At 48.2% G+C, this 27963-nt stretch overlaps 1 protein-coding gene across 1 annotated transcript; it reads left to right on the forward strand.

Moving 5' to 3' along the window:
• Nucleotides 1-7606: 7606 nt before the first annotated feature.
• RFLNA (refilin A) lies at nt 7607-26867 on the forward strand. The gene is made up of 3 exons (XM_087754518.1): nt 7607-8199; nt 19396-19505; nt 21442-26867. Exons 1-3 carry the CDS (start codon nt 7990-7992, stop codon nt 21773-21775), a joined length of 654 nt encoding a protein of 217 aa, XP_087610644.1. The 5' UTR covers nt 7607-7989; the 3' UTR covers nt 21776-26867.
• The last annotated feature ends 1096 nt before the right edge of the window (nt 26868-27963 follow it).

Genomic DNA, 27963 nt, shown 5'->3' on the forward strand with positions numbered 1-27963 from the left:
ACCTGGTTGTCCTGTATGTGCTGCGTGATGGCATTCAAAGACAATCTGCTCCATAACTTTCCCTGGCACGAAGGTCAGGCTGATAGGCCTGTAGTTCCCCAGATCCTCCTTCTGGCTCTTCTTGTAGATGGGCGTCACATTTGCTAACTTCCAGTCAACTGGGACCTCCCCAGTTAGCCAGGACTGCTGATAGATGATTGAAAGTGGCTTGGTGGGCTCCCTCAGTACCCTTGGGTGAATCCCATCTGGCCCCATAGACTTGTGTGCGTCTAAGCGGTGTAGCAGGTTGCTAACCATTTCCCCTTGGATTATGGGGGCTTCATTCTGCTCCCTGTCCCTGTCTTCCAGCTCAGGGGGCTGGGTACTCCAAGAACAACTGGTCTTACTATTAAAGACGGAGGCAAGGAAGGTATTAAGTACCTCAGCCTTTTCCTCATCCTTTGTCACTATGTTTCCCCCTGCATCCAATAAAGGATGAAGATTCTCCTTAGCCCTCCTTTTGTTGCTAATGTATTTATAGAAACATTTTTATTAGATGTCTTAGCAGATTGTATTCCTCCACATGGTGTTTCTTCTCCTGCTTCCATTGCATCTTCTTCAGGCTTTCATTCCTCCAACTCTGTTCCTTTGCAGGATTTCATCACCAGGCTTATGAGTTATATTTTCTCATTGTAAGGGGTGATACTTCCTTTGCAAACAAAAACCCAAACCCTTCCATGAAGAAGGATTTAATTTTGATATTTTTTTCTTCAATTAAAAAAATGGTTCCTTCAGGCTCCACAACCTCAGGTAGCTTAACTGAGCTAACTAATCTGCTGTTTTTAATTTAATAAGCCAGCTCTAAATACATGCCATTATCAGACTTTTTTCTTTTAAATGGGCTGTTTATCTGTCTCTCTTGGAAGGCCTGATGAGAAAGTGAGAATGCCCCAGGCATGGTAGGCACTAAATCCTCTACAGATCAGAAGATACATCCCTCCAGTTTTCAAGCTCTTTGTGGTTCAAGTTACCTGTTACCACGGTGGCATCAGTGCTACGCACCCTTGGAAGCCTTACCACTAGACTTGTAGTGCTAAGCAAGCCCTAGCTGTCCACCAGTGATTCTGGAAATGGTTAGGTCTGACCAAGTGAATAATCTTGGACCAGTAATATCATTATTAGCTCTTCTACTCTGCCCTGTGGATGGAAATGGAGGCAGCTACAGTCAGACCTTACTCTGAATAATTATTCAAGTAGAACTCGTTAGCGTTAGTAGGAAACCATGCCGTAAATGTTTGTTATCCCAGAGTTTCATTGAACAGGCAGAGTCCATTTCCAGCTGGGCTGTTTGGGGACAGCCACGAGCATGAGTCTAGAGCCCGTCTGGGACTTGCTCTTCTCAACCTGAAGACAGAGGCTGCGAGCACTGTTGGTCATCATTCACAGCAGGGAGGACAAGAACTACACAGAGACACTCTCCCTCCTTTCTTCCTTAGTTCAAATGAACAAAGCAAGACAAGACTCAGTTTGGATCAGAGAGAGATCACCTACCCTCCAGGTGGGGTGTTAATCCAGCCCTGCATTCACTTTTTGGCAATAGACTTCACGATACCCTTACAGCCTTAAACACCATGAGGTGCAAGTACAGATAATCTCCAAATGCTTTGCTTGCACCATAAAACAAGGCACTGGTCTTATTCCCATTCTGCAGTTGGACCCAGAAGCATGGTGGGCTTGAGCCAAGAGGGGTCTGGTTCTCTGGAACGTCCTGCCACTGCCTCCCCAACAGGCAGCCCATTTGGCCTCTGCTAGCGCTGGGCAAAGCTTTAGTTCTTTGTTTTTGATGCCTTATTCAAATCCTGCCGCAGTCCCTCCACACGCCAGTTTGGTGTGAGAACAGGCCCATTGGGGTTGGAGACCGTTCCCTGCAAGCGGGCAACAGGGCCATGTAAAAATCAAATCCACATGACTGTATTTACAGGCAACCAAAGAGAGGGCAGCTCTTCCAAGAAAAACTTTTCCATGTAAAAGAATTCTTAATCTCCCCTTTGACTGTCATTGTTGAAATGATGGCTTCGCAGACTTGAAATTTAAGACCCTATCGGCGTCTTTTCTGTTAGCTGTGATTTATGAATGGTTTCGCTGTTGATTATCCTCCAAGATTACGGCATAGCAGCCCTGACAGACAACCAGAGGAAATTTCACTGGATAACGGGCAGGTCCTTCGCCAGGGCAGTAAGGTGTGTTTTGATTCAAGTATGTAACAATATCAGCAAATACCGACTGGACTCCATAGGTAATCAAATAGTCTGCGTGTAGCTCCCGATTCAAAGGCAAGCAGAGTCAGAAGTCTTTATGATGATTTCTCTGTGCTTCAGCTCCTTTGCTCGTTCTGTAATACAGCATTCAGTTATTCTTTTGCCTTGATTGTGGCACAAACTACATGCAGTCAAATGTGAGAAGGCAACATTTGCATATAACCCTATGCACGTTCTTCAAAGATCATCCTTCTTTACTGCCATTGCAAAGTCTACTGTCTTGTCCAGAAGATGCACTGTCTTTGTGTCAAGCCCAGAATATTCAAAGGAAATTTGCTTCCTTTGATTTATGGCCAAGAACAGCCACTCCTGACCCCAGAAAAGGAGATTTTGTGGCTTTCGTTCCCATTTCCTGCTAGACAGTTTGTTCCAAGTCACTGCTAGGAGGGACTGTTTATCTGGCGAGGGTAACAGAGCCAGGGCAGGTGCAGCCATGACTTGAGGGAGCTGCATAGCATTCCAGTTGCTCCCACAGTGCAGGACTGACACGGTGCTAACAGGAGACAGGAATAAGCTACAAGCCCTTGTAGTGACTTGGGAAAGCCATACCTGAGGATGCTGTAAGGAGACCAGGTATCTCCTGAGAGAAGCTCTCAGAAGCAACTGCCTACATTTGTTTCCTTCTGGGCTGTGGCCTTCCCTGGACCAGACAGCCAAGACTCAGAGTCCAGGTCGAAAAAATTTCTGATGTGGGGGCTGCCTAAAAATAAATGAGCAGAATTCTCAGGAGGTGATTTTATCTTTTGATAAATGGCCTCTGCTTTTCAGGCAGAAAGGTTCCTTTGATTTGAAGTCTGCCATGCTGCCCTGCAAAATGAATCATTATTGGCATGTGGTTTCCAGGTCCAGCACTACGGATGTGCTTCCTGCTCTCCTTCTCTTTGTATCATCATCTGGACCTGTGCAGTGAGCTGCAGTATGCCACCCTCGTGCTTTGGATCATTTTGGGCTCAGGTGAACAACTCCACGAGGTGCCAGGCAAGGGTGATCTGGGCCTGACGTGCCTGGGTCCTGCTCTGTGATCATGTTCCCCTCAGTGATGCTGCTGCTTCGGTGCCTTTCAACACTACTGTCAGGAACACACTGCAGAGAGGAAAGGCTGCACCTCTTTGGAGGGAACCAAAGAACATAGTTACATCCAACTGTGGCCCAAGCCATTCTTACTGGCACTAGTTATGCTGTGGGTGTTCTGAAGGATCGGGTTCGACAGTGAACCAGAATGGACATTCTTAGCATTCTTCCCATTTTGCCACCCAGCCTGCTTCAGAAAAAGTCCTGATGTAGGTGTTTGTATCCTGTCTCTTTCTTCCCTCACTGTATTTGTCTTTCAAGCCTGGCAGCAGTGGAAGGAAACTTAGCACGTGATGCTGACATTCTGCCATGTCTGTGGGACGGCAGATTCCTAAAGAACTCAAATCTAGCTAAGAGAATACCTAGGAAAACAGGAGGCAGAGGACTCATCAAAGCATGGAGAGTCTTGAATCCCAGTGGATTCAAGGAGGGATACCCGCTTTTATCCAGAAGCAGGGCTGCTCACACCAGGAAGGCTGTCTGGGTTCTTGCCCACACAGTCCCTCTCTCATGACTTCCCACCTGTGCTGCATCATTTTGTGCTAGTGATCCGACTGTTCATGATGTATCTTACTAGTGGGATATTCATGGCCATAAAGGGCTGCTGGATGTTGTAGCACAGTTGTGCTGGATGCAGGAGCCCGGCCAGAACCTGGACATAAGGAAGGAGGGCAGAGAAAAGGTCAGGGCTGTAGAGAGGCTGGAAGGGGATCCCGGGAATACCACCAGTCAGAGCAGTGCCAGACATGCGTCCCATGGTACTTGGCAAGGCAGCCAGTAGCAAAGAGGAACAAACATCCAAGCACGTGGACAAAGTCCCAGCACTTAACTGAGGCATCTGTGAAGACCACACAGCCCTCAGCAGATTTTGGTTTGTAAAGCCTCACCTGGAAACCTCAGACAACTGAACGCCGCCCAGTGAGCCAGGGCACAGATCACATTGCATCCCTGATGCTCTGCTCGTTACCTGAGAAGAGCTGTCAATGCCACGTGCAGTTATCACCACCCTGGCACACAGCAGGTCTCTGGCCCTGAGCAGCACCCAGCCACTGCGGCTCCCAACAAAGCACAAGGGTGTCTTCACCCATTTCAGGACTGGAGTTACATGTTATAACAAAATAGACCAATGAAAAAAAAAAGTTGGAGAAGCTCTGAGAAATGTGTGCTTCATAACGCCCTCTTTAATCAATGTTGTCAGAAATACATCTCTGCCAAAGAGTGAATCTTAACAGACATGGTCCTGCTGGATTTTTCCCTAGTTTTCTGCTGCTTGACTCCCCACTCCTTATTTATTGTTGTTTTACACTCTAATTCCCAGCTAGGCAGGGTTATTCCTTCGGAGTTAGTGCTGGTAGTGGAGGCCACTGTCCCACAGCCAACGCCTCCACACACTGCTGCCCTTGTACCACTGTGTTTGCACCTGTTTGTCTACACTCAGCTGCTTCAGAAAACTTCCCTCCAGACTTTTCCTTCCTCCATGTCCCACCGTACACACAAGGGCCCAGTTTCCCTGTTCCCAAGCCAAGACACAGGAATGTACCGGTCCCTAGTGATTCCTTCCAGCAAATTAAGAATTGCTGAACTAAGGAGGGTTTCAGCAGAGCAACATGGCCTCGACTGAAAATCCCCCACTTGTTGTTTTTCTCCTTTGGTAGGGCACAGTGCAATATTTATGTCCTGTTTCAACAGGTCTAATTCTACTACCCCATATATACATCTGTGTCTGCACACTGTATCCTTCACTGAGTTTCCATTCAGGCAAATTTTCACTGGCCAAGAGCCGGATGCTGTGGCTCCAGGAGGACTTCTGACCAAAGAGCACGTCATTTCCATCACAGCCGTCAGGACAGGAGCATTTTGTACCACCTGCCCACCCTGTGCTTTATACGAGACAGCTCCATCTTGGGTGAGTGACCCACTACTAACTTTAAACAGAATAATAATAGTAACAACAGCAGCAGCAACAATAATAATACCACCATAACATGTGCACACACACGCCCTGCAGAACAACAACAACAATAACAATACCACCATAATATGTACACACACATGCCCTGCAGAACCCAGCAACAGTTTAGCCAGTCATAAGTGAAGTCAATACCCCTACAAATGCTTGGGGATGCTCAACAGTGCCTAGAGTTTCAACTGTTTAATGCTCAGCAAACCCTAAACCATGAACACCCGCTTCTGTGCTGAACACATGTATTGTACTGCAATTTACCTTTAAAAATATACATTATTTAGCTCCAGGAAAAATTGGATTGTAGTTTCTCAAAACAAGAATCAGAAAAACACAGTCTCCCCGCGACTGCTCCCCAAGCTAAAATATAAAGATAGCACACTCACCCCTGTCCAATGTCCCTTTGTCCTGCTCCTTTTTTCTCCTTGGAGGAAAGCAGCTCTGAAGACGCTCCTTCCCCTTGCACGTATGGTCTCGCCAGTTCAGGAGAGGGGCAGGGGAACAGGGCTGCAGGGGAACCGCTGGGCTGCATGCCTGTAGTTCACAGCGTTAACTGGCTGGAGAATCCTATTACGTGATAGGTAGCAAGCCAGGGCCTAATTTATGGAAATTTTGACCTTCGGTCCCCTTTGACATTTTCGGATCAGCCATAGCCTGTGTGAGACATTAGAGCCCTTACAGTAAGGGGCTCTAAATCAGCCTGTGTGGCTGCTGGAGCCGACGAGAGGGTCAGAGGTAAGAATTCAGTGAGGTTCGTGTGTGGGCTGCTCGATGCCTGTTTGACATTTATAAATCAGTGACATTCCTCTGCACAGCTCTGCATACAGATCGCTTCAGTCACTCTGAGGAGGGCCCCTCATTTCAGTCAAGGGTGGATTTGGGCATCCTTGGCCTTTCCTTTTGACTTGAGCAAGAATAAGCTGAAACAAATCCAGCTTTATTAGCTGGCGAGTTCACCTACCACCGTACAGTGTGACCTGCTCCCTCAGGAGGACGGACTGCAGGCCCTTTTAGGATCAAATCCAACCTCTGAGGACTTTGTGCCATTTTGAGGGCTTCCATCTTGAGGGCTTGGGCGTGAAAGCCTTCATCCCTAGATGCAATACCAGACCACTTGCATTTTCATCACCTGCCATAACAAACACTGCATTTGTCGGTCTTGTAGCACAGCCGGGGTCCCGTACTGCTGGGTGCTGGGCCAACAGCTCGGACCAAGAGGAGGCAGCCAGTTGGATTTCAACAGTTTCCCATGGAAACCTATTTGCTGTGAATAAAGCTCCGCCGGGCTGAGCCGTATGAGTGGGCCTGCCCCGAATTTCTCACAGTCTGGACTCTATGTAGAGAGAAAACATGATGAGAAAAACATAACCAGGGCTGTGGACAAGGTAACGTTAATGTCAGCCAGTTATTGTGCAATAAATGTCCATATTGGCTTCAGCAAGCCCGACCTGTTTAACCGCTGCTTGCTTCTCCAAAGCCTGAGGGCTGATATGGACTCTCCGTTCCCCTCAGTGCTGGCAGTCACCGTGGCACACATCGCTCCTCCTGGCTAGTGGCTGTGCTGGGATTTGGGATGCCCTCCCATTGCATTTATGGTGGCCCCAAACACACAACGGCTGGGATGGGGAGACCAGCTCCTCGGTGGTTGTGGACCAGCAGCTATGGAGCCCGTCAAAGGGAAAGATGTTTGTGTTTCAGGCAGTGCTAAGCAGGAGGCATAAGTACTGCCATGAGGGCACGGCCACCGGCACGGGCTCGTACACCCAACGCTGCCATGGCCACCCGCTGCCTCAGTGAAGCCACCCCAGCCACCTCAGAGTGAAGAGGGACGATGGCTCTGGAGCTCTTCCCTCATGCCCACACGCCTTGACACTGAGGGGAGAAGCTGCTTTGGGGAGTGAAGGGGTGAAAGAGGGACGAAAATCAGAAGTGAGGGAAAAATCAGACAGAAGTGAGGGAAATCGGTGGAGGGAAACCACAGCTCGGTGATGGTGGGTGGGGAGGCCCCTCTCCCGAGGGCCGGGGGGTACCGCCGTGTGCGGGGGTTGCCTCAGGTCTCCTCGGGGGCCGACGCCCGGGGGGGGAGCGGGCGGGCGGGCGGCGCCAAACGCGCTCCCTGACTGGGAAGTGCCTGAAAATGCGCGGCCGGGGCAGAGCTGGGGGGCCGGGGGAAGGGGAGGGCGCTCCCCGGCTCCCCTCCCACCCGCTCCGGATAAATGGGCCGCCGGGAGGCGGCGGGCGGGCGGACGGCGGTAGCTTGTGGACGAGCGCGGCTCGCCCGTCCGTCCCCGTTCCCCCGCCGCGCCCAGCGCTCTCTGCTGGCGGGGCCGCCCCGGGCTCCGCCGCACGCAAACGGCCGCATCCCCCGCGAGGCTGGGGCGGGGGGATCGGGCCTTTCTTCCCTGCCCCGGGGGCCGCCTGACGGGCGGGGGGCGGGCAGGGCGCGGGGGCCGGGTGGAGGGAAGGCGGCCGGGATAGCCCGGTCCGGCTGATGCTGGCTCTCCCCGCCGCAGCAGGCTCAGCCCGGGCTCCAGCAGGCTGGTGGCGGCGATCGGGACCCGGGGGGGGGGGCCCGGGCTCCTTTCCCCTTCCCTCCCTCCGCGGCGGGCGGCGCTGGAGGATTTTCTCCCGCTGCGGCCCCCTCGCTGCCCCCCAGACATGGTAGGTCACCTACAGCTGCAAGGGATGGACGAGAGCCTGAAGGAGAAGAGCCGGGAAGGCTTGCTGGACAGCCCGGACTCGGGGCTGCCCCCCAGCCCCAGCCCCCCTTTCTACTCCCTCTCGCCCGGTGAGGGCCGAGCTGGGGGCAGCGGCGGTGCGGACCCCCCGGCCCCGGGGCACCGGCGAGAGGCCAAGGACGGCAAAGTGGTAAGAGCCAAACCCTGGGCGCTGGGCTCCGTCCTCTCTGGGCCCCGGGAGGGAGAAAGGCTGGCCGAGCCCCGGAGTGGGGGGCAGCAAGGAAAGGGCCTGTGCCCGCTGAGCGGGGCACCCCGGCTGTGTCCCCCCGCGGTGCCCGTCGGACGAGGGTTCTCCCGTCGCGGCTGCAGTCCGGCGTTGGCACCGCCGCTGCTGTGCGCAGGCAGGAGGCTGGCCCGGTGCCGGCCGGGGGTTTTATGATAACGCTCACAGAAGTGTTGGCAGTTTGGCTGGGTAAACTCCTAATAACGGCGTGGGAGCAAAACCCAGGTCTGCAACAGGCTCCCCTGCCTACCTTAAGAACAGAAAAGCGTAATTGCTTCTCAGTGACACTGTCCTGCCTGGTAGATAAAGGTTGGAGCTGCATCCGTCTGGACCGAGACAGGGCAGTCCGTCTCCCAGCTGAAATTACTCTTCGGCATCCCACATTCGTTTTGTCAGGAGCATGGAGCCACGTTTGCTGGAGCCCTGGCTGAAAGAAAGATAAAACTGTCCGTTAACTCGGGGCAGGGTACGGATGTCTGTCCAGGGAGTCAGTCTGGAGACACGGTCTGGGGAAGGTTGCGTGCTGCTGCCCTTTGCTGGAGTGGGATTTTGTGGCATGAGTCTGTGTGAGCGGCTTGCGCGCCGCATGGCCGAGCGGGCAGGGTTCGTGGGTTGTAAGCGCAGACAGCTGGCAGTAGCACTGTGGATTTCGGTGAGCCTGATGCAGTGCCAGTGGAGCGGTTGACTGTGGAGTAGGATTTGGGTAGATTTATGATGACTATTATTCTGCTTTATTTTGTTTATTTCTATCCCTTAGCTATAAAAACTGTTTTTAAAACACAAAGTTCAGAGCATAAGCAATGGTGGTGGAGGTTTTTAAAGGATAATGAAAGTTCTTCCCCAGGGGTCTTTCAATTTTTTTTTAACGTATATAAAAGACATTTGTAGGTGTGTTCAACACAGTTAATTGGCTTCTATACAGAATAAAAACTGCAGCACAAATCTTTCCATGGGAAAAATTTATCTACCTATGGATTAGTGACAAAGACTTCTTTCTGATAGAGACATTTTGCAACGACTTCTCACACCCTCGTTTACTTTCTCAAGTTCTAAGACTATTTTAGCATATTACTGAAAACTGCCTTTTACTCCTGAACATGCCAAAACCTTCCCTATGAACAATGACTCCTTCTCACCAGACTACAGTGGGTAGGGTGTGAGGTGTTAATTATGAAAAATCAAATCTCAAACCCATTAACGCTGCAGTTCCAAATATGGAGCCTTACCTGCAGATGCCTGGGCGTGTGTGCCATCTTGATGGGACTGTTTATGTACAAGGAGTTACCCACATGCCTCTGATTTGGCAGGATCAGGCTGTTGCTGTGTATTTGTAAAATAAAATGTGGGAGGAAGATGAATGAAGGCTTGCTGGACCAGAAAGCAGCTGGGGTGGAGGTGTCTGCAAAGCTCTGCAATGGGGATATGACAGCCTCCGTTCCAGTAATATGACAGTTTGCCATCACTCCTCCCAAGAAAGCCCTTAGATATCAAAGATGAAAGAGCATGAGAAAAACCTATTTCAGCTCTTGGGCTGTTAGGACTGAGAGTTTTAGTGCTTGACTCCTACGGGGGGGGAAAAAAAGGTATTCCTGTGATCTGTGTAAGGCAAAATTAAGTTCTCCAGTTATTTATTTTGATCATAAATGAACATTTTACACCTTTCAGAGGAACTCACACTGTAGATGTTTCCAAATCTTGTATCACATTGCAACAGCATGGGTAGCCCTGGGCCCCTGCTGTTAGAGTATGGGCTTCATGCATTGTGTGTATTTCCATGCCCTTAGTAGGTGCAGAATGTTGCAGAGATCCTAGCACTGAAAACGATTTGACTGTATTATTATTTGGAGTGGTGCAGGACTGTGCTCTATAACTCTGACTGCTTGGTACACTGCAAAATAATGAAGTAAATAGGAACTTTCACAGAGAGTTTTACTTCTCATTTCCACCCTGCAAACACTGTACTTGCAGCTGTTATTAAGAAAGCAGGAGAAATATGGAGAGCATTGCTTCCTTCATACTTCTAAATTTCAGTGTCTAATTAGCTTTAATCTTGCCGTTTAGCAAGGACTTGTAGATCTATGAGCAATTACGCAATCCATGAATGTGATTCTGTTTAACTCTACTACTCTGCTGTTCATCAGAGCATGCAGAATTGGCAAATCAATATTGCAGCTATTTGCACACCAAGGCATGCTTTTTTTAATAGCCTATTATATTAGTGTTTGTTTTGCTTATAAACGTGACAGAGCCAGGAATGCAGCCTGCACTCTTTGTGTTGTAATACTATAAAACCATATATAAGCTTAGTCACTAATGGCCAAAATTCTAGTATGTACGGTTACAATAAATTGCTGTCAGGTGAAGAAAACAACATTCCAGAACTGTGGGAAGTATTTCATACTATTCCTTGCTCCAGACCTATCAAAACTACCAGTCTGAACCTAGTTGCGTTCTTTTGCAGACAGCTATTTTGCTCCAGCTTCACAAATAATGTTGAAGAGTGTTTCTGCTCTCGGACAGCTCTTCTCATACAGACTAAAGAGAGATTGCATGCCCTTATCGAAGACTTTCTTGTGTGTAAAATCCATGCTCTCCCTGCTTTGTGTTATTAACTGTGACTCTGAAAAAGTAAACTCTTCTCTTTAATAAGCATGACTTTGTTTCAAAGACAATGCACCATTTATTCACATTTAACCAGCCAATTTGGCTACAGCTTTGGGATCCAAGAAAATAGGAAAGGCAATTTAGGGCCAGAGTCATAAATACCACAAGTTCAACACCATTTAGGGGCTTTTTTTTTTTTTTTGCATTTTACTTGCAGTGCAGGAGAAATTGACTTTTATTTCTTCAAATAAAGTCCGTGTAGGGAATTTGTCAATTGTTTTGTGCTTAAGTGCAAATAGCCTAATGAAAATAGAAGGTGACTTTTACCTAGTTCTGCCTTTTAAATCCAAAACGTGATTAAATTGATTCTTAGGACTTCGGTTACTGAATTCCCTAGACTTTGCGTGTAATGCTGGGCAAAGGAACATAAATACAATGAAATAAATCTCTTAATAATAGGCACAAAGAAGCAGTTGCTGGAAGGAGAGGGAATGAAATGACATCAAGGTAGCCAGATCTGCTTAGAGTTTTCCCTTGTTGTTGCCCTGGGATATAGTTTTAGGCTAGAAGAGCTGCTTGTGGGCTGTGCTGAAATAAGTGCTTTGCATTCAATAGCATAACTTCTAATGGACATCAGGGGAGATCAGGATCGCATTCATGTGCAGAACTATCAGTCATGCCTTCTTGAAGCAGCAGTCTTCTTGTCCCGTCCCAACACTGTTGCCACTGCAACAAGTTCCTTTTCATTTGAAAGACTTAAGTATTTATACATTCAACCTGCCTCACTGAGCACTGACTTCTGTAGGACTATATCCCAGTGGATCAGCTGTCAGATGAGTGCCCCCCATGTAGGGAATTTCTACTTACATTCAGGAGCTGTGCTGGACAACAGTGCAGTGCCAGAATCAGTCTCGTGTGGTGGGAGGAGATTCCAGCTTCATCTCAAGTGCAGAGGAAGAGGAGGATACCTTGTCCCTTGGCACAGCCTTCACAAGCATGGTCCCAACAACAGGGTCCAGGTCAGCATGTGTGCCAACCGTGTTGGATTTATGGCTGATTAAAAACAAAACAAAACAAAACACCAACACAAAACCCAAAAAACCCAACCACCAAAACACCTCTTTCTGACGTGCTGCATTTTGAAGAGCCAGCATCTCATCCTACACTGAAAGCGCTCCAGGAAGGGGGACTGTCTTGTGGGGACTGGGTGGGGAACATGGCCATCAAAGGCTTTCTAGGCAGTATGCAACTTCCAGACCTGCCAACACCTACAGTGAAAGCACAAGAGAGAGTAAGGCCCAGCACCCCCAACCTGAGCCAGCTTGCAGCCCGCACACAATGCAGGTGACATGGCTGTCCAAGCCCACATGGGTCCCAGCAGCTCTGGGGAAAGCCGCAGGCTTGTGCGGGGAGCAAGGCACCCATCTGGCACAGCAGCAGGGCTTGCCTCAGGGCTTGGCGTTTGCAGGCCAGCATCCTGACCCACTTCTGAACTGCTCCCATGGGGTGGGATCCTGCAGGAATTCCCCCAGCAGGGGTTGGCGGTGGTTTCAGTTCCAGGCCTGCGTCCGCTGCCTGGCAAAGGCTAACCCCACCTGGCTGTCCCCTGTCCCTCAGCCCCATCCAGTCCTGAACATGCACCCACTCCTCTTCCTCCTTGGTTCGACACCAGCAGCGAAGGAGAGGGAATGGCTCTGGGCCTCACCTAATCGGCAAACCGTGACAGACATCCCTTCTGGGCAGATCAGGCAATCAGTCATAGCGGTCTCGTCATCTACGCTGAAAAATGGGGCTGTATCTAGGGTGGTGTCTTCTGGCTGTTTAATTTCCATTGCGTCCCTGCGTGACGCTGTGGGCAATAAGCAAAGCAGCACACATTTCCCACTTGAAATAGAAGAGGGAGATAGGCAGGAAGGATGTAATTCTTTGAAATAATAAAGCCCTGCTTTCTACCTGAGGTCTGCATTTACTGTTATCACCTCCAAATAAAATCCCATCCGGCTCTAGTATAAATTACTCATAATGTGCAATACGTGAAGATACTGGGAAAATAAATGGTCTGTTAAACAAATATTGCTTATCAGCTAGAGCGGAGAATGTAGATGTGTGTCAAATAACTCAGGCAGATCTTTCATTATAGCTGTAAATAACGGCTGAGTAAAGTGACATTTTCATGGACCTGACGTGTTACCATAGTGGGAAAATGTGGTGAGAGATTTGCTTATGCTCTAGCTAAGTTAGGAGCTGGGAATTTGGGAAGCTCTATCCTGTTTGTAGCCCTGATGCTTGGAAAACTATTTCCCCTTACAGTCCCTAGACATGTAATGCCACATCTTAGTGCCTTCCACATAATGACCATAGCAAAAGGAGTCGGTCAGTTCTGCTCCTTCGTGCTCTTTGGGGAAAAGGTTTTGGGGGTTTCTATTTATTTCAAGTCACGTTCATTTCCTTTCCCTTTTGTTGCTTTGCTGCCTGCAATTCGGAAGCTCCAGGACCAGTCAGTATATTTCAGGCCAGTTTCGTGGCACTTTTTTCCTCATCTTTGTTTACTATTTGATAACTCCGCTTCCATTCTTGTCAGTTACCCCAAATGAAAAGTATCTTAACAGAGCCCACAGACTCTAAAGGATTATTAGGGCTAAAAATAGCATTATTCTGCCTACTGTATTATTTTTGCTGTTGTTCAGAACTCTGCAGTCTAAATACCCCCAGGAGCCAGTCCCATCTCAGGGCACTCGTGGCAGGTACAAAGCAATGACATGGAGCTGAAGGACCTGCATCTGTCCTAAAGCAAGAGCCCCCCCATAAGACTTATGCCACCATAAAGGAAGTGCTGTTGATTAGCTGGAGATTGAATTCTGTTCAGCAACTGATTTTATCTGTGTTAATCTATGTGCTACTTGAAAAAAGCAGAGTTTAGCTGCCCAGGCCGTTACATGCCTGAAAGGCATCAGAGTTAAGACAGAGGGAAAAATGCAGCCAAACAAGAAATCACTTCAACTTTTTAATAATACTGTAACCCTTTGCTGGTTGAAACAAATTATGTACTGGAAAGGAAATAAAAATGATGGCACATTTGCTGCTTAATTTTCACCTTGGCTCTGTTTTGAGGGCACAACGTGTACGTGTGGGTCTCACTTTCTGATCTCTCCAGTATCTTCCCTTTCACCTCTGCAACCTTCCTGGACTGCCAGACTCCTGCTTCCATAAAGATTGCAGGGTTGTGATGGCTTTTGCAGAGCTGCATCTGATAAGCAGCAGCACAACTCCAATTACTGGGGACAAATTAGTCGGGTCCCAACTGTAGCCTTCCAGCACAGCAACCCTAGGGTTTGTTCTTTGGGTAGACAGACCTCGACTGTGGATCGCTTGTGGACAGCCTGGTCTAACGACATGTGGGTTTCTCCTCTTCACCAGCAGTGACCCACAGTAGTGTGCAACAAGCTCTGCTCCTGCCAGCCCATGTGTGGTGCAGGGCTGTAAAGAAACTCACCTTATTTGTGAAGTGTCTGGAGATTGCTGAGCGACTGCTAGAAATGAGCCAACGATCATAATTTTCTGCAGGGAGCTCAGCAGTCCAGTGTTCCTCTTCTTTCAACCATTCCTGTGCAGAAGGAAAAAGAATTGAGTCAGTATTTTTTTTTGACAGGCAGAACATTTTTGTTTTGTTTTTACCTTAAAACAGATTGGAAGGAGCTGGTGTCAAACTCCTGCCAGAAAGCCAGCTTTTGACATGTGCCAAGGATATAACATTTCAGCCCCAGAGACAAATCTTTTGGAAAGCTCATATCCCCTGTTCCTTGCTTCCCAACTCCAGGTGAGATGCAGGAGCAGATATTTCAGAACATCACTGGAGGTGAAACAAAATGTCATCTGAAGTGCCTTTCAGTTGCTGCTATGTAAAACCTGTGCTTACTGTTTAGTGACCCTTTCAGTCTGTGCACGCAATTCAGTTGCTTGTTTTGTGAGCAGACTGCAGGGTCTTCCAGATGATCTCTATTTTTAGACTGTGCTTTGTAAGTTATTTACGTCTTCATGTGCAGACTTCCAGGTGACTTCAAGGTTTCTGACATGCGGCGGCTCACGGTACTACTCATGGTAGATAAGTGTGAATCTGTAACGGTCTCTGACGGGTGGTAGAAGTTGCTGGCTTTGGCTTGCCAGTGTCCACAATTGATCCAGCTTTCTAAATTAATCAAGCCAAGCCTGCAGGTCTGAAGTTGATGCTCGTTTACGGCATATGAAATGCATTATGAAATGCCTTTGTCACCCTTCCCTGCCCAGAGCAAGGTGAACTGTAACCCATGGTGGAAATAGTCTCATCACCTCTCCTTCCAGAACTAACCTGGAGAAGACTTAATCCTGCTCTCGCCAAATTCAGTGGCAACTTTTTGACTCTGATTGATTTCAGTCACGCGTGACAGAGCCTCTGTTTCTCCGTGCACACTGGTATTGTTTCTGCAGCATGTTCTTGTTTCCTGTTCCCTGCCGTGGGACTTGCGATTTCAACAGACGGCGTTCGCCGCTGCGCCCACGCTCCGGCTGAGCGGCACCCCCGGCACACAGCGGGCTGTGAAGCCTGTTCCCCTACAAATGCTGGAGGCCAGATGCCCCAGCAACGTTCCTGCTAAGCCATGGGAAGGACCTCACCTCCTGCATCCCCGTCTCTAGGGATATTTTAGAGCACACTTAGTGTCAGCATATGTTAGCAAGAAGTGTGAAGGTTTGTTTGCCTGGAAGCACTGAAATGGCTTCTTTAAAACTGCTTTTTTAAAACTGCACTTTACAGATGCCCTTTGTGGAACTGTTAGGGGATCTGGATTTCTCCTGCATTAATCTAGCAAAGCAGCTCATGGTTACCATCCATCCGAGTTTGTTACTTGGCATTCTAGGAAGCTAGTCTGGATCTGAGGAGCAGCTTAATTGTAACTGTTCCAATCCCAATCTTCACTTGTCCCTGGCCGGTAGAAGTAAAGAAGATACTCCATAGGCTAAACTCACAGTAAGACAACATTGGCATGCCTACGCAGCTCAGACCAGTGCCTCCCAACCTTTTTTCTGGTTATCTAAGTTTGCAATCAGTTTTGGCAGCATGGCCTGAAAACATCAGTTGTTCAGAAGCTGGGACAGAAGAGCCTTCCCAATTCTGGTCTGCCTCTCCATTTTTGGGGGATTGGTACCAGTGTGTGACACTGTCTTTGGTAGCTTCGAGTTATTTTACCTGTTACGGGAAACAGCAAACCACTAATTTGCTGTTTGTGCTCAAAGAGAACTATTGCCCTTCGCCAGCCAAGGTGAGCATCGCAAAGGCTCCCCAAAGGCAGTGCGTGGAAGAGAGCAGGGTGTGCAGAGCACTCCAGACACGCTTTCTCAGGCTGTCGGATGACACGAAGGAGGGTAGGGCTGGACATGGACTCGGGTGGATGCCCTCTGAAAAAGAATCTGGGTGGTGCTGGAAGAGGCAGCGTAGTTCAAGGGCCAGGGGCCTTTCCTTCAGAGTCTGTTGCAAACCTGCACCCTGGTCAGCAGTGTTGTCTTCAGGATGGGATATAAAAGCCCAAACCACTTACAAGTCAGCATTGTTTTGTGCTGAGAGTGTGAAGCTGCTCAGGTTCATGGTAAAGTAGGACATTCAAATATATTCCAGTAAGAGGTATTCATGCCTTTAGGTCTGCTCTTCGTGTTACAGGACAAGGTCCACCTTTCTGCCCTGTGCAAATTCAGTGTTTCATCTGGGAAGCTGGAAACACCTTTTGCTGAGCTGAGATTTTCAAAGGAAGGAGGAGAGATGATAATTTTCTCACCTCATCTGCAAGCAGAGACCTGTTGGGGGCCTTTTGGACAAGACCTCTCCTTCAGCGGACACAGTGTAAAAAGAGGGCAGGTTCTCAGCTGGAGTTTTGCCAATGTCAGGTGTGGCCACAGGAATATAAAGAGAAAGAGAACAATCTCCTGAAGGAGGGACACGTATGCCCAGCCCTTCTTCCTTCACCAGTTAAAGCAACCTGCATCTCTTCGCAGGTGAACCCCCCAAAGGCCAGCTTGCCTGCTGTTCACAGAGCCCATGAATGCATGTGCACATGGTGTTTGACTCCTGCACCCAAATGAACCTCTCCTCACGCACAAGATGTCTTTAGAAAGAGCTTTGGCCATGTGCAGACTGTTAAAAGCTGAATATCTGCACCCTGGTGAGCTAAGGCTTGTCTGATCTAAACAGTTCACATTTCAGAAGTGAAGAGCTTTATTTATGACCAGAAAGGCTGCCCTTGCCCTCTCCTTGTGTTGAAAGCAATCTAGGAATGAATGTTGCCTTTTGGCCAGTGTTTGGTAGTGAGGGTGAACATAATTCCCCCCCCCCCCCCGCCCCCATGTAAATACAGTCCTTTTTTGACAATGGAACAGAAATACTGAATCAGAAAGAGGGGTTGGCCATTTCACTTTGCAGTTTAACACAGTAGCAAAGTGCAGGGATATTTCAGTATGGAAAGAGTGAACAGCTTTGTGGACACAGACTTGGAAGGGCGTGGCGAATTCAGATGAAGCAATGGCATTTTGTGCCTTAGCCTAAGGAGGAAGGCCCAAGCCACCAAAGAAAGCCAGACCTCAGCTAGTGTGAGCTGATGCTGTTGAGTGGACTCAACAGGGCTTTGCCAGTTAACACCAGCTGAGGGATGACCTGGCGAGCATTTGGGGGCCTGCATGGCATACAGAGCAGGGCACAAGCTGCAGTACCTCTTACCCAGCACTGCCAGTAGGAAGTGGCTCACAGCGCCAGTGCTCCGTCCTGTACCAGCCAACCAGAAGATGCTGGGGAAGGTGGAAAGGAGTGGCATGGGAAGAGCAAGTCAATACAAGAGCTGTATCCTCAGTGGATTCTGTGAGTCCTGAGATGATCTTACTGACCAGGGACTGATGACATATGGCTGTGATTCCAGCACATACGGGCTATGCATGGTGGAAAGTGGAAAAACTCCATGAGCTTTTCAGCCATCTAGAGACCTTTCAACCCTGCACAGAGGCTGCCAGCCATCTCCTTTAAAGAGATCCTGTGTTCCTGAGTGTCTTAAATCGCTGCCGACAGAAAAGTGGTGGCAGGGACGAAAACCCACAATGACATTTTTCCAGGAGGGCAGTATTAGGCTTAATTAGCTGCTGGTCTTGGTCCAGACACCAGGCACAGGATCCCTACATGTAGGAACTGATGTTTAAGGACACTCCAGTATAGAGAAGTGGGATTACTCATTTTCGTGGTGGGCAGAGGAGCCTAGGCTGGACTGTGACAATTTGTCAGAGTAACTTCAGGGTGTAATTAGTCTTAAAAATCCAGTTTTTGGCATTGTGAATTGGAGCAGCTCCATTCATTAAAAAGTCCTGGCTTGAAACTGGTTTCCTGCATTGCAGAGGCCACAAGATGCCCCAGTGCCTCACCCCACGCTCAGTTGTGCATGGTTAACTAGAACGTCCCTTGGAGCATGACAGCCATTTTTGGTATGGAGACTTCAGCAATAGCAAGTCTACCACTGTCCCCGCTGGATCGTTGCAAGGGATAAATTATTTTCAGCATATATATATATATATGTATATATATAAAAATATCTATACACATCTCACTTAAGTAGATCTACATCCTTTAAGTCAGCAGTCTTAGGCCCTATCTCTGTGTTACATCAGACTTAGAGCACTTCTCCATGCTGGTGCACTTTGAGTCTTTGGAAGACTTGTTCTTTCATAACAGTGAAGGCAACATCAGAGCTAAAGAAACCCCCTCCAAAATTGCAATTCCTACGAGAAACAAGAAAGGAAGGGGAAAGGAAGGGCAGAATTTCAGTGAATAGATGCTGCAGCATGGAGTGCCAGAGATCTGGGCAGAGTCACTTACCTGGGTGATGTGCTGGGCAGGGGGAGGTGGAGGGCAGCCTGCTGTGTCACATCAGCCCTGGGAGCTAGAAGTCAGCCTGTAAATTGATACAGCCACAGGTGGCGGATCAGAAAGTCAAGGCATCTTAAATGCAAGGCCTGTACAAGGCCTGTCTGTGTGAGGATGGGGTTTAATAGTCCCACTCTCTGCCAACCACCTTAAGGCTGTTTTTTGGCAACTTGACAATGGTCCTCCCCCTTTGGGCGTGGAAAAGAGTGCCTTCCTCATGTGATGAACACTCCACTAACCTGGGGCCCTGCTACAAACCTGGAAAAGACAGGGACTGTGAGGGGGAGCTGAATGATGCAAGAGTGCAAGCAAGGTGAGCTTAGCTTACATGAAACAAAGTTGGTCTTGATGGTGACACAGTCACCTGTTCTGATTGCCAAAGAGCCTGTCACCTGCAGTGTCCCCATGGGACTCTGAGGAGATGGAGTTCAGCAAGGTTGGAGGCACTGGTGTCTCCTGCCAGTGCTGAACATGCTGCTGCTGGCTGCTCAGCTGCCAGCCACAGCACATTACGAGCCATGCCAGCCTCATCTGTTGTGTCCCAACACTTGCCGTGCTCTTCTTCCCTGCAGATGCCTTACCTGCTCCTGAACCCGCCCATGCCAGAGATCAGGCCTCGAATGTACCCTGTGTTTTTTGGAGAAAGCATTGAGGTCAGCCCTGAGCCCGTGCAGGAAATCAGGTACACATGGGATTGGGTGGGTGGATGAAGATTTCTGTCTTTTTCCTGGTGCTTTTCCTTCTGAAAATAATTAAAATGTGTTTACAAATGGGAGTCATGGTTATTTTGATGGGAAGGCAGGGACGGGTGGGAGAGTAATGCCTGAATTAAAAAGACACTGACAGCAGCAGATGGAGGGGAGGAGGCAAGAACTGGAGGGAGGCTGTAAGAGAAGAGGGCTTTCCTTCTAAGGCCAGCTCAAATCCAAGGCTATGAGAGAAAACCATTACCATCTGTAGGCTTGATGGCCTCCACTAAGTAACTTGATGGTCTTCATCCTGTTCCCTGCTGACTTGTATCATCAAAGAAGCAACACCCTTATAATTGGCACCTGTTTTTGTTAGCCCTTGCAGCAGAGAAACCAACATGAAACCAGCCCACAGAGACAGAATGAGCTCCTCCTCATAAGGAGATGGTCCCTCAAGCCAGTGATGGAGGTGTTCTGACCTCCTGTGGGGCTGGTGCTGCTGTCGATGGATAAATGTTGGTCTCTGCTCTTCTTTTGCTCTTTTGCTGGTGTGGAATGTACTCTGCAAACAGCGTGGAGCAGTTACACACAGCTTGGGGCAGGGACAGTGGGAGGACTGTAAACCCAATTCCCACCCTCCTCAACCTATGTAAACGTCTCTCTGGAAATGCACCTCAGTAAATCTCTGCTTGCTGAGGAACTGCCAGCGGGCATGTTTTTATGGTGATTACATCGGAGTCTTGTTTTATGTGTGCTGAATGACTTGCTTACACCGTAGCTGTGCAAAATACATTACAGCAGCTCAGATTACATGCAGTGCACAATCAGTCAACCCTGCTCTGGGTGGAGGTAATGACAAGCACACACCCAGCTTTTAATCTTTTTTACATGGAGCTGCACATTCCTTGGCTGCTGATTGCCGGAGGAGCATTTGGGGAGTGGGAAAAACAAGTGAAAGTCATGCTGCTCCCCATGGCCAGGGATTCTAGGAAAAGCCCTTTATGTGTCCTGGTGTCCCTTCTGGAGGCCTGCAAAAAACAGGCAGGGCAGTGACATCCCATGTTTTGTGGGTTCTTCATCTGATGACTGTTAACATGGCCACTTCCACTGAGACTGATGGCTTGGATATTGGACAGCCATAGCCCACAGCATCAGCATCTCTTTGCTCCACCTGCTATTTGACCATTTCTTGGATTTTCTGTAGGCCCTGACAAGCAACCTCACCCCTCATCTCCTAGCACTCTGATTTTGGTTATATCTTCGGTGTCTCTTTGTGCTCTGATGGCAGGGCAATATAAAGAAAAAAAGACAGGCACAGCCTTGACAGCTCAACAAGTGTCCATTACACCATGCTTCTGCCATCTATGAAAACCTTATTTATGGCATTATTTTTCTGCCAAGCCAGAGCTTGCATGGACCTGTGAAAGCACCAGAAGGCATGCTGTGTTGGGAAGTAGGTTCCCGCTGACCCCAATGTGACATCCCATGCCCATGGCCCACCAGCAGCATCTATTCAGCCTGGTCACTGGGGCAGTGACACCCCCCCAAGCCTAGCGCTAGGAGTAGGGAGTGTGGTGAGACCTACCGTGAGTCAATGATCATGGAGGAAACCAGAGGAAGAAGCAGGCTGCTTGGAGCCTGTGCAACAAGGTCCTTTCTGCCTTGGCATGACCAGGCAGGCTTGGTCCTCTATGGACATGTGCTGCAGAAATGCTGAGATGGCTTCACAGCAAGGTGGGGTTCCACCAAGATGCACCAGGAGGACGGAGTCCTCTTGGCCTTCCACTTTGGGTTGTAGGGTTTGCATCTGTCCCAGTGCTGTAAGAGGTCATAAAAGTTCCCAGCTCCAAAGCGTAAGGGAAGAGTCCTGCCTGTCTTCTCTCCTTTGCTGCCTGGGCTGTGTTCCTGATACCTTGCTGTCCTCTGCAGGTGCAATTCTGAGGTGAAGTACGACTCCGAGAAGCATTACCGGGATGACATCTTCTATGGCCCCATCCCCACTGTCACCACCTACAGTGAGACAGTTATCGCTGCTCCCAATTGCACCTGGCGGAACTACAAGTCCCAGCTGATCTTTGAGCCCCGCCAGAAGCCACTGAGGTTTCAGAGCACGACCATCATTTTTCCTAAGCGTGCCAAGAACATTTACCGGACCACCCTCAACTACAGCTTGGGTTGTGCCAAGCGTTGGTTTGCTTCCAGCGTGCAGCTGGAACTCTGCGAGGAAACCAGCCCGTGCGTCATCTACAGCGAGACCCTCTGATCTGCCCTGCCGCTGGCAACCTTGTGACCTCAAGGAGGCTGTGGCCTTTGCTGGGTCTCTGGCTCAGCCTTCATTGATGGCAATTGAATATTAGTGGCTGGAGAACACATCATCTTGGGTGAGGCTGAACTGGCTGGGAGGAGGCTTGCAGGGCACGGGATGGTTTTGATCAGTGAAAGGCTGACTTGTATTTTGCGACGTTCCTGACATTCATGATCTGGATTTTATTTTTGTTTTTTTCCAAGCATATCTATTTTTGACCTGTGTTTAGATGAAATCAAGATGACAAAGGACCCTATTACCCATAGCAGAGTGCTGCCTTGTGAGCTCTGTAGGTCTTGTCTAGCACATAGGTGAGACTCGCTGTAACCTTCAGAGCTATTTTGATCTCCGCAAAGGGAAGACCAACTGCAGAGTCAGCATCCAGCGTGCCCAGCATACACCAAGTCAGGTCTCTTAGAGTTTAAATGCAGAGGAGGCGGTTATTTTTATCAATGCATCACATCTTGCTCCAACAGCTCATCTGGGAGATAGCTGCAATATTACACCGCTGCAGTAACCTCAGGCCTAACTTACTGGGAGGACTGGGGACTGTCACCAAGAAAAAGAGGAAGAAAACAGGCTCACAGTGCTCTTGCTAGCAGCTAGATGTTTACATACCATAGCAAGGCACAGCACAACCAGGAGATGGGAGAAAGGCCTACCCCGACGCATGGCTACCTGTTCTGTGAGCCCAGCCAAGAGTACGCAGGGGAGACTGAGGAAATGGAATAGCTGAAGGACTGTTTTCTAAAAGTGTCCAAGTGATTTAGGAGCCCAGTGCCCTTTTTCAAAAGTACTGTCAGTCCAAGTGTGCCATGCTGATCGTTGTCTCGAACACCCGGTTTACAGGGATCTTTACGCACTTGCAGCCCTTTTGAGTCCCAGGGTATAGCTTTATTGCAGAGAGCAGTACAGGAAGACGCTAGCTAGCTTCAAAGAAGCCAGTGCAGGGTTAATTCATGAGCAAGGTTGCTCACCCTCTCAATAGTTTCCGTACCTGTGGCATGGACAGCTTCGCTGACTGCGGAGGAGCAGCCAAACTTTCTCAGTTTAGAGCTTGAAGTATTGAAGAGCCCAAAGCTGTCCAGGTTTTCCTTAATCCGCCAGGCTGTAGCAGTTCAACAGGTACTTCACAAACATCTGAGCTGTCTCTGCAAAAGGAGCAAGAAACGCTGAGAGAGCAGGAGTCACTACAGCTGTCCTAACGTAAACCATCTCCAACTCATGAATCACATCTCCTGGTATCTCTTTGGTAGCTCGGTGAAAATCTGCAAGAGCTTGGATTCCTGCAAACATATAACCTTTGAAAATGGCATGGAATTGTCTCCAAAAATCTTACCAAGAATTTTGCATGTTACTCAGAAGAGCCCAGACTTAGAAAATAACCACACAGCTCTGGAAATTAATTTCCAGCTTCTAAACTTTCCATTTTGTTCCTGACTTGCTGCGAGTCTGATCAAGTTATTTCAGAACACAACTGAGCAGCCAAGTCAGAAGACCTATTAACAATGTTAACAAGACGTAGCTGATTGCCCAGAACAGTTGACACACAAACCCACAGAGATTAAAAAAAAAATCTGAAAAACTTAAAAAAAATAATTAAATAGTGATTTATAAGATACTTTTTTCCATCGGTTTCAAAAGGCAATTGGTAGATGTGACCAGAACTGTGACCTTTATGAAACAGAGTTCTCTTGTTTAAAATGAAGCACAATTTTTCCACCAGAGATAAATACAAGGTCTTTATATACAAACTTAAATCCTGACAGCTGAAGCATCATTAGTACTGAAAGATGTATGCTATGGCAGTGATGAACTCTGCCTCTCTATTTGGGAGTTAGGACTTGGCAGGGAGAAATCCCTCAAAGGATTTCCAAGGCTTCTACCTACTGTTGAATTCTTTTCAGCAACACAGAAACAAGGATTATGTTTGTTATTGGTCAGGTTTTGCTGTCACTGACTGTCAGCATCAAAGCCTGGAAAAGCAACATCTGCCTCCAGAGGGATTATTGTGCCTGAAGCAACCCTTCTCCCCAGAGCTCCAGCAAACATGAGTGCTGCGGAGTTAGCTTAGACAGCAGGGCAGCTGAAGGATGAATGTGGTCCCAGTGCAGTGCATGTTGGTGGTGCACTTGCTTGCTAGCTCCTCTTGAGGTCTAGCCTGTTTTGCCAAGTGCTGGCGAGCAAGCCTTGTGACTAGTGGAAATACTCATCTGCCGTCCTGGGTACGTTATGAAGGCTCTGGAGGGCTCTCTCCATGCACCTATGGGAGCCTGCAGCTAAGGGGTAGGTTTCAAAGATGGGCAACGGTGTAATCCAGGTTCCAAAGCAGGACCAGGTCTCATACCCAGGAGATCCCTGCATGATGACAGATTAGATATTGCAGGCACCTCCACTGAGCAAGCATGGAGATGGGCTGACCTCCAAGCCGAAGGGATGCCAGAGACTCCCTATTCTGACCATACATCAGGCTTTTCTTCTGTTAACAGTTGGATTATTCCCCTGCTCCAAGCACAAAGCTGCAGTTTTTGGTCATGCTGGTCTTGCAGCAGGACAGGTTTTCCCCAGAAAAATCTCCTTTACGATGGCCAGCTGCAGGCTTCTGCCCACTTTGTCCACTGTTAGTTCTGCTTCCTAAACATTGGCTGCAACAGAAAAAAAGAATTTAAGAAAAGCCAGAAAACTAGTATGCAAATATAAATCCAGTGGAGAGACCTGAACCACAGGCTGGTCTTTCACCACGCAGGGACAGGGGCTGCTAAGGCAAAGTCTCACAGGTCAATGTGACCCCTGGGAGGCTGCAATGGAGGGCTGCATCCTTGGCACTGTAGGGTCCCCACACGTCCAGGCCAGGCCTCTTTGAAGCTTCATGCTTTGTTTTCTCTGCAAATAGGCTAGAAATGACCTAACATGCTCCTGCTCCATTGAGCTTAAGCAGCTTTTCTGGTTTTGCCATGTCAGGAAAAAAAAGCCAGCTGGCAGCTTGGGTTTCTCAGCTGCCGAACACACTTTGAGCTGTGTAGCCATGGACAGGCCGTGGCTACCACCCTGGACCACATCCAAGCTGTGACATTGCCAAGTACCTGCGATCTATAGAAATTTTTGAAAAATACCTTCTTTTATGATGTCTCCCATGGGCCCATCACAAGCTGCTTTTCTTCTCAGTGAAAGCTGGCATTGGAAAGGGACTTTGTTTTTCCTGAGCACAAGAAAACCACAGAGGGTCAGGTCTTCACCCTCATGTGGGTGCAGATCCCACCCTGCTCTACCCACCCTCTGTCCCTAGCACTCCTATCCCTGTGGCTGGGTTAGGTGGTGGTAGAAGAGCCAAAGTTCATCTTGCACACAATTGGGAAAAGCAATGACTTTTTTTCTTTTGTTTAAACACCAGAAACTGAATTTTGTGTTCGTGTCTTGCCAATTAAGAATCACTCCCAGCAGCCAAGAAGTGCCTTACCTGTGGTATGTTTGTACATCTAAAAGGAATGATTAGTCCCACTAGAAAGGTGTTTTTCCTTTTAAAATGGAGCATTATTCATCTCAACCAACAGATCTTTGTTCATGTATATTTTCTCAAAGATACAAATGATAAATTTAGACCATGGAAATGCTGCTTAGAAAGGTGAGTTTCCTTGAGCAGCTGGGACTGTGGCTACATGATTTCTCCCCAGGATCTTAATGTGCCTGTTGCCCACAGTCCTGTAAACCTGATACGTAAAGCCTGACTCTGCCTTCAGGAATTATTTTCCATCAGTAGTTATTTTTGAGATCAAAAACTTTCTCAGAAGGCATCTGTTTTGGGGAGGGGAAGGTTGGGTTTTTTTCAATATGGAAAGTCACTGCCTGTCTCAGAGGTGCGGGGTTTCCCCTGCATCCCCTTCATTCCTGTGATTGTTTTGCCCTGGATGCAACAGAGCGTGCTGGTGTCTGGCTGCCTGCATTGCTGTCATTGCATTTGGGGCCAGAAAGGGAACCCTAACTAAATACTGACTTTTCAGAATCTGGGGAATACTTTTCACAAAATGCAGAGAACAACTTCGACCAAAACATTTACTGCTTCTTTTGTCTTTTTTTTTCCTTTTTCCTTTTTTTCCCCCTAAGCCAGCTCTACTTTTCTCAATGTGAAATACAGACAGATTCGCACCCTAGGTGCATACTTTTGGGGAACGATGAAATGAGGTTTGGGTGTTGATAGCAGTGTTTGAGTGAGCTGCTGGTCAGAGAAGTGAGTGCTATTTACTATTTATGTTGAGTGTGTCTTAAAAAAAATGGGAAAGGTCACTAGAAGGCTAATGAGCAAAAGACTTTGTAGAGCAAACTGAGGACTGAAGGCTGCGTGAATCTGATCTAGAGGCGAATGGTTCTGTGTGCGAACACTGTGAGCTAGGATATTTAGCCATTGTAGTTTTAACCTGCCTTTTTTCCTGCGGGGAAGAGCATCCTTGCCTTCTTTAGAGCTGAAACAAAATTGGATCCATCCTCTGTCACAGTCATTCAGTCCCACTGAAGTCTGTGAGCATCAGCGTTCCCCCGGCTTGTGGGGGACTCTGTGTATGAAGCACAGATACACAGAGCTGTCCTGTGTGGAGATGGGGGAACACTTTATAGGGAATGATGGATCTTGTGGGATATTCACATTTATACTGCCAGATAAACTCTGCTCCCTGAGGATCACCCCATCACTCACAAACTGATCTGTGCTGAACACCTCCCCTAAAGCTCTCCGATAACCATTGTATTTTATAAGTCTTGGGAGGCAGTAATTCCTTTTCAGATACTGTGCTGGCCATCAAAATGAGCAAAGTATCCTACCATGTGAATCGTGACCTGAAGGTGGGGCTGAAAGGTGTTTGAAGGTTAGAGAGGGAAGAAAAGAACATATTACTGGTGGAAATGCATAAGGATGTGTCATATTTTTATTTTTGTAAGTCTGATTCTCTAAGTGCTTGTAAAGTACTTTACTGTTGTATATGTGGTGATGCAGTAGGTCACAATATCCTTTTATTTTTGTATATTCCCCCCTCCACAATAATCCCTTCCTGTTCAACTCATAGAGAGTAATTTAAGAAGACAAAATTTATATAGCGTAATAAAATGCTCAAACTGTCATGCTGATGTATCCGGAGTTTCCTTCCTCTTCCTTATCCATTTACTTGGTCCCTAATGCCCCTTCCCCACCCTGAGGGAATGTTTTTGGTGTCTCCCTCCCTCGCCCGTGGGATTCAGCCCAGCTCCCCGTGGTCAGGAGGCTGTGGTTTCAGACATGTAAAACCTGCTCTGTCACGTATGCCCAGGGAAAGTTGAAATAGCTCAAGCAAAGGGCACAAAACTCACTCTTCCTACAGAGGCAGTTTTACCATTTCTTCACCCTAAATTTCCCTCTTCCTGCTCGCTCTTGTTCTACCCAGCTATGAAGCCCTGGTGTTCAATCTAGATAATGCCTCTCCCAGCTTTTCCATGGCCTTGAAGGGCAGGAAGAACCAGCATAATGCTTATTTCATATCCAGGTAGCCACATCCTAGGACAGTATCAGGACCCCTGCCATGTCCTGGCTTTCCAGATCATGAAGGCAGATGGGCTGCATCAGGGCTAAAACCCTGCCTAGCCATGAAGTGCGTTTTAAAGCCATTGCTGCAAATGCCTCAGGCTCGCCAGCCAGCTATTAGTAGAGCTCTCAGCTGTCTTCCAAGACCTAAGATGTCTGCAGGGAGAATCTGACACTAATCCTTATGGAAAAATCATATTGGATTTATAGGGATGAAGTCAATAGGCTTGGACGAGAACGGCTGTTGAACTCTAAGGAATGGAAAGGAGAAGGAAAGCCATGTTATGCAAGAGGCTTGCTTCAGGTGCACGGGAAGTGCCCGTGTCCTCATCCCAAGCTTTTTGACACAAATCACGGCTGAACTGCTCCTAGGATGAAGGATAGGAGACGCTCGTGCTCAAGCACCCGAGGAGACGCAACAACGTGGAGAAGGCAGGGGATGTACGGACTGGGCGAGTTCAATGGTTGAAACCCAAATGCCAGATGAGGGACACGTGCATCCACTCCTATTCTTTAAATAAAACCATAAAATGTGAATGCCGTCCAATGAAGATTCCTGAGGTGGCAGCTAAATCCCCGGCAGCAAAAGCAGTATTAGATG

The sequence above is a fragment of the Nipponia nippon genome, unplaced genomic scaffold (genome assembly GCF_047370975.1).
Source record: "Nipponia nippon isolate SJK-2023a ecotype South Korea unplaced genomic scaffold, ASM4737097v1 scaffold_18, whole genome shotgun sequence".
NCBI lineage: Eukaryota > Metazoa > Chordata > Aves > Pelecaniformes > Threskiornithidae > Nipponia > Nipponia nippon.

Bases quoted from the DNA above. Each gene is read 5' to 3' on its own strand.
- RFLNA (XM_087754518.1), top strand. From the start codon at position 7,990: ATGGTAGGTCACCTACAGCTGCAAGGGATGGACGAGAGCCTGAAGGAG. The intron at 8,200-19,395 runs GTAAGAGCCAAA...TCTTCCCTGCAG, and splicing joins AGGCCAAGGACGGCAAAGTG to ATGCCTTACCTGCTCCTGAA. The intron at 19,506-21,441 runs GTACACATGGGA...TGTCCTCTGCAG, and splicing joins GAGCCCGTGCAGGAAATCAG to GTGCAATTCTGAGGTGAAGT.